Here is a 16,328-nt window from a genome sequence, read left to right on the forward strand (position 1 = left end):
AGTCAATGTTCATGCCATCAAGTTGCAGGCTACCCAGATGGAATATAAGGTGATGTTCCAACCTGAGTGTGGCTTCATCTTTACAGTAGAGGAGGCCATGGATAGACATGTCAGAATGGGAATGGGACATGGAATTAAAATGTGTAGCCACTGGGAGATCCTGTTTTCTCTGGCGGACAGAGCGTAGATGTTCAGCAAAACGGTCTCCCAGCCTGCGTCAGGTCCTGCCAATATATAGAAGGCTGTATTGGGAGCACCGGACGCAGTATATCACCCCAGCCGACTCACAAGTGAAGTATCGCCTCACCTGGAAGGACTGTCTGGGATCCTTAATGGTGGTGAGGGAGGAAGTGTAAGGGCATGTGTAGCACTCGTTCCACTTACAAGGATAAGTGCCGGGAGGGAGATCAGTGGGAGGAGATGGGGGGGATGAATGGACAAGGGATATATTAGCCTGCCTTTCCCTGTTTTGTTGGACTTCACCAAGAGCTGTGATCACAATCTGTCCTGTTACCCAGGGGTGGTTTCACAAGCTAGTCAAAATTTGGAGTTCACCCAACAACAGCAATAATCAAGTGGTGATCACGGATCGTGAGCCTTGAAATCTTCGTGCTTTGGAAAAATCTTTGTGGAAATCCACTTTTAGTCTGAGCTCACAGGTTAATGATAATGTGACAAGAATAAGTGCTACAAAACACATGCAGGTCAGTGAATATCTAACAGTATTGCCATCCTAGGAAAGGGAAACAATAGGCAAACAGATTCAATGTTTCCTGCCTCTACCTTATCTGGAAGGCTGCATTCAAAGCACGGCCTCTTCCCCAACCCTTTATCCTTTGAAGTGACTGGCATGTTGCCATTCAATTGATCAAACCGAGAGAAGTTTTGGGAAGGTCACAGCAGGGTCAATTGGAATGTAATGCGGTAAGGCATGCAGTCATGCTCTTCAATAAGAGGAATCAAAAGTCAGGTTCTTATCTAAATGGCAAGAGACTGCAAAATAGTGAAGCACAGAGTGTTTTTGAGCATGAATCAAAAAATTAGCATGTAGGTACAGTAAGTAGAGAGATTTTGCCTCCTTAAGTATTCTATACACTTTTGGTCCCCTTATCAAAAAAGGATGTAATAGCATTGAAGGCAGTGCAAAGGAAACTCACCAGGCTAATGTCTGGAATGAGGGAATTGTCTCATCAAGAAAGGCCAAACAGGCTGTGTCTGTATTTTTGGAGTTTAGAAGAATAAGATGATCTTATTGAAATAAATAAAATCCTAAGCAGACTCAATGGGTCAAAAGGCCTAATTCTGCTCCTTATGACTTTATAGTTTAAGGGTGGAAATAACATAGTAGATCAAATTCAAGTTTAATTGTCATTCAGCCATACATGAATATCCATGAATACAGTCAAGTGAAACAATGCTCCTCCAGGGGCATGGTGCAAAGCAGTACCAACACTCACCCACACACAGCACAAAGCACATATAAGGTACCAGTAAAATAGTCACGCACAAAAATAGTCCACCCCTGCCATTCACCAGTAAACCAGTGAATCGGATTTGCAGCATTCCACATTAACAAAGTCTAGCAAGGTCTTTCAATCACAAGAAAAGGGACTAAAATGATTACTTGCTGTTGTATTGCCCACCACCTTCATGCACTGACTCTTCCAATGCCTCGCTGGCACAGACAGCAGCACAATATGCACCAGGTCCAGCTCTTTCAGTTTCCCTGCCAATGAGCAACTCGCTGGGGTAGACCTGCACTACCTTAAGTTCTTAATGTCCAGCAGGGTCTTGCAATCATGAAAAATATACTTATAAAAGACAATAACATCTCCAGTTGATCCCACAGAAGCCACTGCAACTGAACATGACAAGATATTTTTCTCCAGCAGGAGAGTTTTGAACAATAGAACAGTTTCGTGATAAGAGTGGGTATTTGGAATTGTAGAAATGTACAGCATAGAGACAGACCCTTCTGGTCCACCTTATCTGACCATAATATTTACCTATGTTAAATCCATTTGCTTATATTAGTCCCTCCATGCTGGGATGCATAGAAATTTCTTTCTGTAAAGTGAGGTGGTTCTCTGGAATTCTCTATCCATGAGAGTTATGGTGATTAGAATATTGGAAGTATTTAATACAAAAGTAAGTAAATTCTTGAAAGATTGGGGGATGAGGGCTACCATCAGGCTGGAGGTACAGAAGCCTGAAGTCCCACACAACCAGGTTCAGTGACCTACAACCATCAGGTTCTGGGGTGGTATGGTGGCATAGTGGTTAGCACAACACTCTACAGTACTAGCGACCCAGGTTCAATTCCTGCCGCTGATTGTTAGGAGTTTGTATGTTCTGCTTGTGACCGCGTGCGTTTCCTCCATGTGCTCTGGTTTCCTCCGACAGTCCAATGACATACCAGTTGGTAGGCTAATTAGTCACTGTAAATTATCGCGTGATTAGGGCAGGATTAAATCAGGGGATTGCTGGGCCAGAAGGACCTATTCTGCATTGTATCTTAATAAATAAACTAACCTGCACCCTAATCCTACCTCAGCAATGAAACACTATGGATCATCTCTTGCACCACGATGAACTTGTCACTGATTGCGTTTTTTCACACTGATGCCTTGTCTCAAAGATTTTTTTCTCTTCACTGGCTTATAAAATTGTTGTACTATTTGTTGTCTAAGCCTATGTGCATGTGATGCTGCAAGCAAGATTTTCATTGTACCTCTTCCTCTCCATACTTTTGCACATGACAATAAACTTAAATAGACTTGACTTGACTCTAAGGATTGCACACAGAGGAATAGTTGCAGTCTAAAATAGAACAACTAGACAATTTCACTAGAAACTGCAGGAACAGGAAATGACTTGTATGCAAATCTAGAATGACTTGTAAAATTGACAAAAACATTCTTTGCTCAGTTCCCTGGAATCATAGAATTTTGAGTCATGCATAAAATGATTGGATTGATAACAGGCAAATACATGATTGCTTTTTTTTCGTAATTCCCAAGTAATTAAATTTAAAGTGTAAGGAACTGAATGACTGCCTTATTGTTACCATTGAAACACTAAGCTGAATGGAATTTCTAAACGACACTCATTAATACTCAGAGCCAGAACTCGTCAAGTATAGAGAGTTCATTCAGTAATGAATTCAGAAGAATAGATACAAATGCTTCAAAATACTTTGCAAAGCCAGCCCTTAATGTGGTTAACACTCTGACTACTTCATACCTGGAGAGCATTAGCTTCTCAGCTACAAAGCAAACAAGATTTTGGAGTAATGCAAGAATTGCTGTGGTCAAAATGAACATCACTGGCATGGAACACTTTCAGGCAGAGGTTAGCAATGGTAACTCCACACCTGGCATAAATGCAACATTGGAATGGAGGTATGGAGCAATGGGAAAGCTAACAGATCTGGCCATAAGTATCACTTCTATCATCATTTTGTTCATCACAATGATATCTCTGGGCTGCACAATGGAAATATCAAGGATCAAGGAATATATCTTAAAGCCAAAAGCGGTCCTGATTGCATTGTTTTCTCAATATGGAATTATGCCTTTAACAGCCTTTAGCCTTGCAAAGATTTTCAGACTGTCTTCCATCGAAGCTCTCTCTGTCCTGATCTGTGGATGCTGTCCTGGTGGAACACTTTCCAATATCTTCTCACTAGCAGTGGATGGAGATATGAATCTCAGGTATGAGATAGCTGGTCTCCTTTTTCATAGTCTTTTCTTCACTATTTTGTATAATTTATGTTTTGTGTGTCGTGACACTGCTAAAAGTACCTGTCTCACCATACTTGTGAGTATGACAATAAACTCGATTTGACTTGATCAATAGAACCCAACTCTTTCTGGAGTTTCAGGGGCACATAAATGATCTTTGGCAAAAGCAAACCACTGTTAAAAAGATACTGTGTGAAAGCCTACAGTGCTTTCGCTAAAGGCTGCTTTCATCCGTTTAAGTTCTGAATGAAAATACAAAACCCACAGATGCTGGAATCTGAAGTAAAAACAGAAAATGCTGGAAAAAAACTCAGCACGTTAGCTGGTACCTGTGGTAAAAGAAACAGGGTTAACACTTCAGGTCACAGACCCTTTGGCAGATTGAAATGAAGCTACTTTTCTTTTAAAAAGTCAGCCTTTCTTGTATTATTTATAAATTCATAGCAGTTTGACATAGTCCCTGACACCTCAACAACAGATTTTTAATTATTTTGATTGCTAGCACTATCGCTGTATAAAAGAAGAAATATTTGCCTTTCCACAACTCAAAACCAATGCCAAATATGTATTTTCAAGGTTATTTAAACCTTGGAAGATTTATTCAAGGCAGCATTTAATGACAGTTAGATAGTCAATATAACTGCACATTTAGCAGCATTACTCAGCAAGTACTAAAGCATTCAATTATCACTCAGTGCCTTGAGAAATTGCTTGCCTTTGTAGTCTATTGCCCACTGTATCACACATAAAATTTAGGCGCATGCATGGTCTCTGTGTGAAATAGAAAAAGAGACATGCAATTAGATCAGGTGCACAAATGTAATTCTACCCTCATGTTACAGTGATTGATTCAGCTTCTCATTGATATTCCCATTCGAAATTCCAATGTCCACACCCACTGTGGAAACTGCCCATGTAAACTTATTGCATTCAATAAGCATCCACTTAAACTAATCCCCTTTTGTTCTGCCTAGATTCTACTATTCATCTGGTACACTCTCGTACTACTCATTTGGGAAAGCAAGAACTTAGTTTAGCAACACCTCTGAAAGTATTTTCACCCTAATAATCTTTAGCTTCCTCATCGAAGTACTTAGATTGTAAATACATAAGTCTCCTTCCATTGGCTCAGTGGAGACTCAGATTCCCTTGTGTGGACTGGAGTTGCTGATCTCAGAAAGACCAATTGAAATGTTGCCCTTAGGAATCTTGGCTTCTTCTTTAACTGCTTTCCTAAGTAGGTAGCCCCTCACCCCAATAAAAGCATGCCGTCAGATGTTGTAGGGTCATACAGCATGGGAACAGGCCCTGGAGCTCTCTAAGTCTGTGCCAATCATCAATTACCTAAATACACAATAATCATACACTCGTTTCATTCTGTTCTCACCACATTCTGATCACCTGCTCCCAGATTCTGCCTCTCACCTATACACTGGGTGCAATCTACCATGCCTATTAATTTATGAACCTGCATGTCCTAGGGGTGTGGAAGAAAACTGGAGAAATCCATGCAGTCACAGGGAGAATATACAAACTTTGTAGAGACAATGTCATGGGTCTGGAAAGAACTCAGATGCTGAGAGGTAGGGCCTCTGCTAGTTGTGCTGCAGTGCTGCAGATGTCATGGTGTCTACATGGATGACATTTGGAGAAAACTTAAAGTACACTGGTGGACTGACTTAAAATCACCTCACAAATATAGGCTGGTTTTAAATCCATTCTCTGGTATCAAATAGGATTTACAAGGAAAGCCCTGTAACCACGATCAGTGAGGAGGTACATTTAACTCAGCATCGTTCAAATCAGTATCATTGTCTTTTACAAGCAACAATTAATTGCTTATTCTTGATCTTTGCTAAGGCTTTTCTGTTGTTATTTTCTTGCAGTATTGTGATGACCACATGCTCTACAACGTTGGCACTTGGCATGATGCCTCTCCTTCTTTATCTCTATTGCAAGGGCCTGTCATTGGTTAATAAAGTGCCATACAGAAAAATTATTCTAACCCTCGTCTCAACACTCATTCCTTGCAGTATTGGCATCTTTCTCAATCACAGGTATCCAAAGTATTCAAAGATCATAACCAAGGTAGGATATTGCCATTTTTAACACTTAAATTTATATTCTTTTAAAAGTCTTTCAATTGAACTTTCCTGTGGCCCTCATCAGATTTCTTGGTGCATGTGACTCAATCATTCCAAAGCCCTTAACCCACTGCCCCGACATCTTCCCATGCATGCAGGTGTACAAAGTGCACAAAAAATATGGCACAGAGCAAGAGCAGAGAGCTCAAGCAGTCTGTTTTGGTATTTCAATGCACATTAATCGATCTGCTCATTTTAAACACCCTCTTACCAAATCTCTTTAGTCCATTCCCATTCATTTACTTACCCTAAACTGTCTTGAATGTTTGTATAGTTCCTTTTGTTCATATGGTTCCTTGTAAAGGAGATTCTGCTACTCTCTGCCCTAAGTGTAACAACTAATTACTGATATCTCATCTACTGGGAACTTTTATATTTTTAATCTTTTCCAGATCTATTAAATCACATTGTAATTGGTGGTGTTCTAAATAATGAGTTCATATTTTCTTTTGTTACTTTACTAATTCTACACTCAGTGGCTACTTTATTAGGTAAACCTTCTCTTTAATGCAAATATCTAAATCAACCAATCATGTGGCAGCAACTCAATGCATAAAAACATGCAGACATGGTCAAGAAGTTCAGCTGTTGTTCAGACCAAACATCAGAATGGAGAAGAAATGTGATCTAAGTGACATTGACCATTGAAAGATTGTTAGTGCCAGACGAGGTGATTTGAGTACAGTATCTCTGAAACTGCTGATCTCCTGGGATTTTCACACACAAAAATCTTCAGAGATTACAGAGAATGGTGTGTAAAACAGTAAACATCCAGTGAGTGGCAGTTCTGTGTGCAAAAATGCCTCGTTAGTGAGAGAGGTCAGAGCAAAATGGCCAGATTGGTTCAAGCTCACAGGAAGATGACAGTAATTCAAATAACCACACATTATAACAGTGATGTACAAAAGAATATCTCTGAGCACACATGTCAAACCTTGAAGAGGATGGGCTCCCGCAGCAAAAGACCAGGAACATACAGAAATATACCTCCTGTACCTAATAAAGCGGTCACTGAGTGTACACGTCACACAGCATCCCAATGAAACAATAGTGGAACTTTTCTATGGCCCTAGTATCCTTCCAAGCTCTTTTAAAGGTGTTACAAGTTCCATAAGATCATAAGATACAGGAGCAGAAGGAAGCCATTCAGCCTGCTGAGTCTGCTCCACCATTCAATCATGGGCTGATCCAATTCTTCCAGTCATCCCCACTCTCCTGCCTTCTCGCTATACCCTTTGATGCCCTGGCTAATCAAGAACCTATCTATCTCTGCCTTAAATGCACCCAATGACTTTGCCTCCACAGCCGCTCGTGGCAACAAATTCCACAGATTTACCACCCTCTGCCTAAAGTAATTTCTCCGTATCTCTGTTCTAAATGGACATCCTTCAATCCAGAAGTCATGCCCTCTTGTCCTAGACTCCCCTACCATGGGAAATACCTGTGCCATATCTAATCTGTTCAGGCCTTTTAACATTCGGAATGTTTCTATGAGATCCGCCCTCATTCTCCTGAACTCCAGGGAATACAACCCAAGAACTGCCAGATGTTCCTCATACAGTAACCCTTTCATTCCTGGAATCATTCTCGTGAATCTTCTCTGAACCCTCTCCAATGTCAATATATCCTTTCTAAAATAAGGAGCCCAAAACTGCATACAATACTCCAAGTCTCAACATCACATCCCTGCTCTTATGTTCTATACCTCTAGAAAAGAATGCCAACATTGCATTCACCTTCAGCACCACCGACTCAACCTGGAGGTCATGCGCAAGGACTCCTAAGTCCCTTTTCATCTCTGCCTTTTGAATTCTCTCCCCATCTAAATAATAGTCCACCCATTCCCTGATACTTATTGATTTTTTTTATACGTTGTACATTTTGAATTACAATTAGAATTATTTTCTTAGACAGTTCTAGGAAACTAAAGTGCTAATAATGTGTGTTGCTAATATATATGTTCTTTGAATGGGGATATCCTTTGTGCCTTGTATACTGTTTACAAATTACAGTGCAGTTTCTCACCCACGCCGATCAAGCAGCACCTCCCTAACAACTTTCAACTCGAGGGAAAGCACCAAAGGTGCATGAGAATGTCATGTTCCCTTATGGCCACACATCATCTTGATCTGGAAATGCTGTATATCGCTGTTCCTTCATTTATGGTGATAAATCCCGGAACTCCCTACTCAATAGCACTAGGGAGCATCTTCACCAAAGGAGGTTCAAGAAAACAACTTCTCAAAGGCAGTTGGAGTGGGCCAGTAAGTGCTGGTCTTGCTGGTAATGTCTGAATCCTGAGAAGTACAAAAACTAAAAGTATAGATTGGAAATTCCACTTTCCTTTCCCCTCCTTCCAGCCAAACAGAGCTTCTTCCTAGATAACTGTAGGCAAGGAATTTAATTAAATACAGCTATGTCTGTCTGTATGGGTGTAGGTAGCCATCTTCTTGAGCAAGGTACAAAGATATAGCCAAAGCTAACACTCCATTGACAGAGCATTGACAAAGAGAATTGTTTTCAACTTTGCAAAGAAAACTTTGTTAATTTTAAACTCACTATTTAACCTGTGTTTATGTTTCATAGGATATAAAATGTCAAAATTTTAGCCACTTCCAAAACTTAAAGCAAACACTCCTCCACTTCCTGTGTATGGAATTTGTGGTTATTGCCCTTATGCCACTGGCGTTTAGGGCAGCAATGAAAGTTCTCTATCTCTGCTAGAATTCACGGCACCCTTCATCATGTCAGTAGCTTCCTCTCAGTTTTCGCTGTTAGTCATGCAAGCCCCATTTGGAGACGTGGAAACCCCATCGCATTCAGATGTAAAAGGATCCTTCATTGCTGTTTCCATAATCATTTTGTTTTATCAGTCAGGATTGTTAGTCCTGAGCTTAAACCCCAAATCTGGAGGACCCGTAGACCATGGATGACCCTCCCAAGGGATAAAGCATAAAGCCCTGATCCAGCCAACACAGCTTTGAGGCACTCAAGCCTTCAAGCCACGACAAGATTGTGGCCCTCTTGGAGGCTACGGAATTTGGATCAGATTTTAGGCATAATAATGTCCTAGCTCAACCCTGGAAAAGTTGCAGTTTGCAACCATACTTTAACTGTTCACTATGTACTTTTACTTTTATGCTATTTGTGTTCATTCCTTGAGTTCTTAATATACAATTTACCTCTGCCCTTAATCATCAGTCCCATGAATTTGGTGGTGGTGTTCTTGATTAAGTAATAAAATATTGAACTTCCCTGTTTTATAATAAAGAGACTGCTGCATTTAATTGAACTGTCAATTTGTAATGGATATCATTGGTAATTGGATTATTTCACTGTCGCATGTGCAGAGATACAGTGAAAAGGTCTTGTTTACATGTCATCCAGACAGATCATTCCACACCTACAGTATGTACTACAGGAAAACAATAATAGAGGCTGTAATTGCCAAAATTGTTGTTGCCAAAATAAAAGCTTTCCAGCACTGAAGGTAGATCGCTCTAGATTCTTTCCACTTTTAAATAATCATTACAATTCAAGATATAATAAGATGCATCACTGCATTCTCAAATTAAGCATGGATGATATGTGTTCCCATACTTTTCTCAAAGAAAGAGTATATGATGAGATGCAATGCACTAGTCCCTCCTTCGAAGGAGAAGATCAAGAATGTAAATTTGAACAAACTTTTAAAAACAATATTTTGAGGATCAATGATTTTATCACGTTAAAACCACCACATGGACTAAATCCGTTCTCGGGAGAGCATTAAGCAAGAAATTCCTGCTGATAATACTAGTGGACATTTCGGACTCGGTTCTATTCCAATGACACCATTAATAAATTTGGAATAAATAGATAAGGTAGCACCCAGAAGAGTTATATGATTGCTCGTTAGTATCACCCACAGTTTTAAAATTAAATTTTCATTCTTGCAAATATGACCCTTGGTAGAAATTCCAAATATGACTTCAGTGAAGTTTGAGTACTCAGTTGAGTTGAATACAGGGACACCCTGTGGCTAACAGCCACTGAAGTGCACTCCCGATTTCTGAGCCATTGACAGATTGTATTTTATTGTAATAATCTCACGTGTTTCTCTTTCAGACTGGCCTGTTCATTTTTCTCATTGCTGCAATAATAATTGTCATCTTGTCAGTAACATTGATTGGGGCTAATTTGTGGACTATTTTCATCCCTCGCCTCATTGTCACCACAGCACTGATGCCTGCTGTTGGATACACTTTAGGATATGCCCTTTCAAGTTTATGCAGATTATCTAAAAGGTAATGTGATTTATTGGAGTACAAGTAGTTCTGTCATAACAATCAAAATACTTGTCTTCAGTACCTCTTTCTTTATGATCCTACAATCAAAGAGTAAACTTGATTTTGCACGCAGTTAAGTGTGGTAAGAATTAGAGTAAAAGTACGTATTAAGGGTATTACTACATTTTTACTGCTATGTACATACATCTATTGATGCTTCTGGACACATCTTCAGTGATGTTCCTGGAATCATTGGGTGTTTCGGGTCTTTCAACATCATACAACCTCCTCCAGGTGATCCAGCCGGGGCTGATCAGACCCCAGCTTGTGTCCAGATGGCTAGCTACTTATGACTCCATGGCTCCCTCTTTTGAGCCACAGCCATCTTGAGACCCTCTCTGCCGCATCGGTGGTACTGCGGATGGCTCTCCTCTTCCTCTCTCCCTCGATACCCAAAATGCTGAAGGCTCTAACTAAAGAACGGGCTACGAATCCCCTACAACCAACCTCCACTGGGAGACACCTCGCTCTCCATCCAGCCTGCTGACAGTTGCTGACCAGTTCTGCGTACTTGGAGGGCTTCCTTTCAAAGGCCTGTTCCAAGCGATCTTTCCATGGGACTGTCAGCTCCAGCAGCACCACTTGCTTAGTAGACTCAGACAATAGGACAATGTCTGGTTGCAGGGTGGTGGCTGCGATATGGTTGGGGAACTTCAGCTGCCGTTCGAGGTCCACCAACAGCTGCCAGTCTCTTGCAGAGGTCAGAATGCTTGCAGATGTTCTTTTGGCAGGTATTGGCTGCTCCCCAGCTCTGACAAAGGCAATGGTCTGCTTGGAGGGTCGGGACTGCTTCGCCCACTCAACTCCTGCGCTGACGGCTTCAGCGATGGTCTTCAGGTCCTGATCATGCCTCACCTGTACCGTCCCTCACCAAGTGCCCTTGAGGATGTGCTCCAGGGTTCCTCGCTTGGAGCACAGTGGGCACGCAGATGACTCTGCCTTGCCCCATGTGTGAAGGTTTGATGGGCTTGGAAGCACATCGTACACTACCTGGATGAGAAATTGGATGCGGTGTGGTTCAGCTTTCCAAAGATCAGCTTAAAGAAATATACCCAGTCATAAGATTAAAGCCATTACATGCTAGAATTCATACGGAAATTTCACAGGGCTGTTAATATCACCGAGGGAAATTCTGAGCACTTGATGATGGAGAGAGTTCTTGACTCTTTTTTAAAAAAAAGAGACTAATTTTTCATATTTCATTATAATACAGAAGGAGGCTATTCAGTCCATTAAATCAATGCTGGTTGACAGAACAATTCCATCCATCCTAGCCCCAACTATTTTCCTACAATCTACTCTCATTCTCACATGGCCATCAACTTTCAACCCACCTACTCCAGGGGAGATTTATAGTTGCCAATTAACTTCACAATCATTTTTAAAGGTTTCTAAAATAAGCACAACTATCAATAGGTCCACAAGGGGACTAACCCTAAACTGAATCATAATCTTACAGCTGTGTTTACAGGTAAAACCATAGGAAAGCGGAGAAGAATTAGGCCATTCAGATCATTGAGTCTGCTCTGCCATTCCACCATGACTGATTTATGATCCTTCTCAACCCCATTCTCCAGCCTTCTCCCGATAAACTTGAATGCCCTGACTAATCAAGAACCTGTCAACCTCTGATTTAAATATACCAATTGACTTGGCCTCCACAATCATCGGTGGCAATGAATTCCACAGATTCACAACAATCTGGCTAAAGAAATTTCTCCTCATCTCTGTTCAAAATGGACATCGTTGTTTTCTGAGGCTGCACCCTCTGGTCCTAAGCTTCCCCATATAGGAAACATCCTCTCCACATCCACTCTATCTTGGCCTTTCAATATTCAATGGTTTAGAATAATGAGGGGGGAGAATCTCATTGAAATTCCCCCCACCCCTCATTCTTCTAAACTCCACTGAGTACAGGCTCAGAGCCATCAAACGTTCTTCATATGTTAACCTTTTCTTTCCCCGAATCATTCTCATGAACATTCTCTGGACCCTCTCCAAAGTCAGCATACCTTTTCTTAGATAAAGGGGCCAAAATTGCTCACAATACACCAAGAGTGGTCTGACCAATGTCTTATAAAGCCTCAGCTTAACACCAAGCATTATATCTTTTATAGTCTAGTCCTCTTGAAATGAATACAAACATTGCATTTGGCTATATTACCACTGACTCAATCTGCAAGTTAACCTTTAGGGAATCCTATACAAAATCTCCTCAATCCCCTTTCACCTCTGACTTTAGAATTCTCTTCCCCATTTGGAAAATAGACTGTTCCTTTATAGCAAAGTGTATGACACCAGACACTTCCCCACACTATATTCCATCTGTCTCTTCTTTGTCCAGTCTCCCAGTCTGTCTAAGTCCATCTCTGCAGTTTCCCTGCTTCCTCAACACTACCTGCCCCTCCATCTATCTTTGTATCATCTACAAATTTGGCCACAAAGCCATCAATTGCATTATCCAAATCAGTAACATATAACATGAAAGGAAGTAGTCCCAACACCAACCCCCATGGAACACCACTAGTGACCTGTAGCCAACTAGAAAAGGTCCCATTCATTCCCATTTTCTGCCTCCTGCCTGTCAGCTAATTTTCTATCCATGCTAGTATCTTTCCTGTAATACCATGGGCTCTTGTTAAGCAGCTTCATGTGCAGCTCCTTGTCAAAGGCCTTCTAAAATTCTAAATATACACCATCTTCTGACTCTCTTTTGTCTATCCTACTTGTTATTTTCTCAAAGAGTTCCAACAGATTTATCAGGAAATATTTCCCCCTAAGGTCACCATGCTGATTTTGGCCTATTTTATCATGTGCTTCCACGTTCTTACGACGGCATGGGTTTCCTCCACATGCTCCAGATTCCTTCCACAGCCCAAAGACGTACCGGTTGGTAGGTTAACTGGGCATTGTAAATTGCCCCCTGATTAGGCTAGGATTAAATCGGGGGCGGGGGGCGTTGCTGGGTGATGCAGCTCAAAGGCTGGAAAGGCCTATTCCATGCTGTATCTCAATAAATAAAATAAGTAAATTGAAACCCACTTTCAACCTGTCTCCTCTGCTTTTACAGGTGCACACGGACAGTTTCTATGGAAACTGGATTCCAAAACATTCAGCTCTGTTCCACCATCCTGAAAGTTACTTTCTCTCAAGAGGAGATTGGTGCTCTTTATTTATTTCCAATAATCTTCTTGGTATTTCAGCTTACAGAAGCACTAGTTCTTGTAATGATCTACCGAAGTTATGAAAGAATAAAGAAACATAAACAAAATGGTAAGTAACCAGACTTTCTTCACAGATTTTTTCAGCTGGCTCTTTTAAAGGACCATTCATACGGTCACACTTCTCTGCTCTTCTGCATAATTGAGAAATATTTTCTTCTCTAATCTCAATATCCAATCCCGTATTGAATCTACTATATCAACACACACAAAATGCTGGAGAAACGCAGCAGGTCAGGCAGCATATATGGAGGGAAAACAATCAACATTTCAGGCTAAGACCCTTCATCAGGACTGGAAAGGAAGAGGGCAGAAGCCAGAATGAAAGGGTAGGGGGAGGGAGAGTGATTTTAAGGCATTACAGTCCCTATCGCAATAGTTCACTCAGGGAGGATAATTCTCTTTATTCTCCCTCTTGTTCCTTTTCTAATTAAACTAAATCAGCACCCTTTGTTTCCTCTGCAAGTAGAATCAGTCTTTCTTCAGTTACTTTATCTAAATTGCTCATAATTTTGAAGGATTTTGTCAAGTTTTTTTTTCCCTATGGAGACAACCACACTTTCTCCATTCCCTCCACAGAACTGAATTCCCTCACTCCTGGTACTCTTTCAGTGAACGTCCTCTGTATCCTTTCCAATATCTTAGAGGATCCTTCCTGACATTTCCCTCATGCAAGACTCCATTTGACCTTCCAACCAGTGAGCCATTGCACACAAAGACCTGTTATTGTGCCGTGCAGAGTAGTAAAGCACTAAGTACTCTGGAGGAGAATGATGAAAGTGAATGAGAAGTTAGTCAGAGATGCTACATTAATTTCTGCCCTGCAACTCCAAAGTATAAACTACCCAATTATGGGCTATGATTATATACAAGGACTATACAAGATGCCCTCCTGCCCAATATTCATTCACTGCCTGCTCTCAGATAAACAAGAGTTGGTGCCAGTTACGTTCCATTGTCTGTTGAGCATTGTACCTCGCAGTTATATCTCCTTATTGCATAGAAAAGGCTTCTGAAGAAGGGGCTTAGCCCAAAACATCAACAGTTTGTTCATTTCCATGGATGCTGCCTAACCAGCTGAGTCCTTCCAGAACTTGGGGTGTGTTGCTTTGGATTTCTAGCATCTTCAGAATCACTTATGTTTAGCACCTGCATCCAAATCTGTTTTAACAATGAGCCTTGCAATGTTTGCTAAACTCCAGTGCAAACCTATTCGTTTAAGGAGATAGTTACATAACTTAAATCTCCCCTACCCAGCACCTGCTATTATTTTAAAAAATCCACTCACTGCCAGTAAAAATAAAATAAACTACCAGCTAGTGTTTGGGGATTTCTTGACCATAGAAATCATGGCCAATCCTTTCCTTCCAATCCTTTCACGTTTTAGTTTTTTTGCTCTGATGTTTCTCCTTCCACACCAGCTCTGCTTATTGCAATGAGGCAGCATGGAGGTGCAGTAAATGGTGCACCTACTCTCTCAAATTCCAGCAACCCAGTTGACTCTTGACCTCTGGTGCTGTCAGTGTGAAGTTTGCACATTTGTCCCATATCTGTGTGGGTTTCACCCAGCTGCTTTCATTTCTCCTATATCACATGCTAATTGGTGATTGTAAATAACCCCTTGTGTGCTGTATGGTGGTAGAATTTGGGATGAGTTAACAGGTGTGTAAGAGAAAATAGGTGGGAATGTCAAAATCAAGTTTACTGTCATATGCACAAGTACATGTATGCATACAGTAGATGCAATGAAAACCTACTTATTGCCCATTGTGACACTGGCGCTCAGCGCAGCAATGGATGTCCTCTACCTCTATCTGTCCTTGGCCATTTTCTCACTGTGCCCCAGGTGTGGTTCAGGCTCTTCAATTGCACACAGATGTAGAAGGATTCTTCATTGCTGTTTCTGTAACAACTTTTTTGGCCAGACAGTGTTGTTAGCCCTGAGCTGAACCCCTGAACCTGTAGGACCGGTGGACCACTCTTAGTCTGGCCTCTACCCTTTGACCTGACTGGCAAGAGTGACCATGCCAAGAGCCAAAGCACAAGGCCCTGACTCCAGCCAACATAGGTCTCAGGGTTACTGAGGGACACAAGCCTCCAAACCCTATGACAAGTTTGTGGTCCTCAACTTAAAGGAATGAAAAACTTACTTGCAGGAGTATCACAGGCACATAGTATCAGAGACACAACATTTCCAAGCAAAACATCAATTATACAAAAAAGAACACAATTAGAACCAACAAATAAAATCCATAGTAGTGAAAGTAGTCAAAGTGGTCATAATGTTGCTATACTGAAGTAATGATTAGGGTTGAGCTAGTTGATTTGAGAATGGAAAGCTTGAAGGGAAGTAGCTGTTCTTAAACATGGTGGTATGGGACTTCAGGCTTCTGTACCTCCGGCCCAATGGTAGCTGCAAGAAGATGTCATGGCCCAGATGTCAGGAATCTGTAGTGATGGATGTAAGTGCGGAACGGAATTGCTTTGAGATTGATCTCAGGCTCAGTGGCTGAATGGCCTCCTTCCATCATGCAAAGAACTACGTGAAACCAAGGGAGACCAATGGATGACTAACATATTCTTTTCTACTGACCTACTTGTGAAAGTTCCTGCTTTATAAATAATGCCTTAGTAATGTACTGCTAAACATTCATTAGGCAAATTTTTAAAAAGCCTTCCATCGCTGCAGATCATTCATTGATAGAGCTGGAAGCTTTGTATTTGCTTTGAACCAATAAAAACAGTAAAACTCTCCAAGGGCCTATTAACGTTTGTTCACGTTCACCCGATCTCCAATCTGACAATACGAGGAACTTAGACTTCCTTTCACCTTATTTTAAAACTGCTCCACATGCATTAATAATGTAGAGATGGAGTACTGACCAATCCCAT

At 41.1% G+C, this 16,328-nt stretch overlaps 1 protein-coding gene across 1 annotated transcript; it reads left to right on the forward strand.

Moving 5' to 3' along the window:
- The first annotated feature begins 3,411 nt into the window (after positions 1-3,411).
- slc10a1 (solute carrier family 10 member 1) lies at positions 3,412-13,496 on the forward strand. The gene is made up of 4 exons (XM_072251046.1): positions 3,412-3,713; positions 5,630-5,831; positions 9,995-10,173; positions 13,286-13,496. The coding sequence occupies exons 1-4, from the start codon at positions 3,412-3,414 to the stop codon at positions 13,494-13,496; spliced, it is 894 nt and encodes a 297-aa protein (XP_072107147.1).
- Positions 13,497-16,328: the final 2,832 nt, after the last annotated feature.

The sequence above is a fragment of the Mobula birostris genome, chromosome 1 (assembly GCF_030028105.1).
Source record: "Mobula birostris isolate sMobBir1 chromosome 1, sMobBir1.hap1, whole genome shotgun sequence".
NCBI classification, from domain to species: domain Eukaryota; kingdom Metazoa; phylum Chordata; class Chondrichthyes; order Myliobatiformes; family Myliobatidae; genus Mobula; species Mobula birostris.

Coding starts and splice junctions, on each gene's coding strand:
- slc10a1 (XM_072251046.1), top strand. CDS start 3,412: ATGGGAAAGCTAACAGATCTGGCCATAAGTATCACTTCTATCATCATT. Junction 3,714..5,629: donor GATGGAGATATGAATCTCAG/GTATGAGATAGC, acceptor ATTTTCTTGCAG/TATTGTGATGACCACATGCT. Junction 5,832..9,994: donor ATTCAAAGATCATAACCAAG/GTAGGATATTGC, acceptor TTTCTCTTTCAG/ACTGGCCTGTTCATTTTTCT.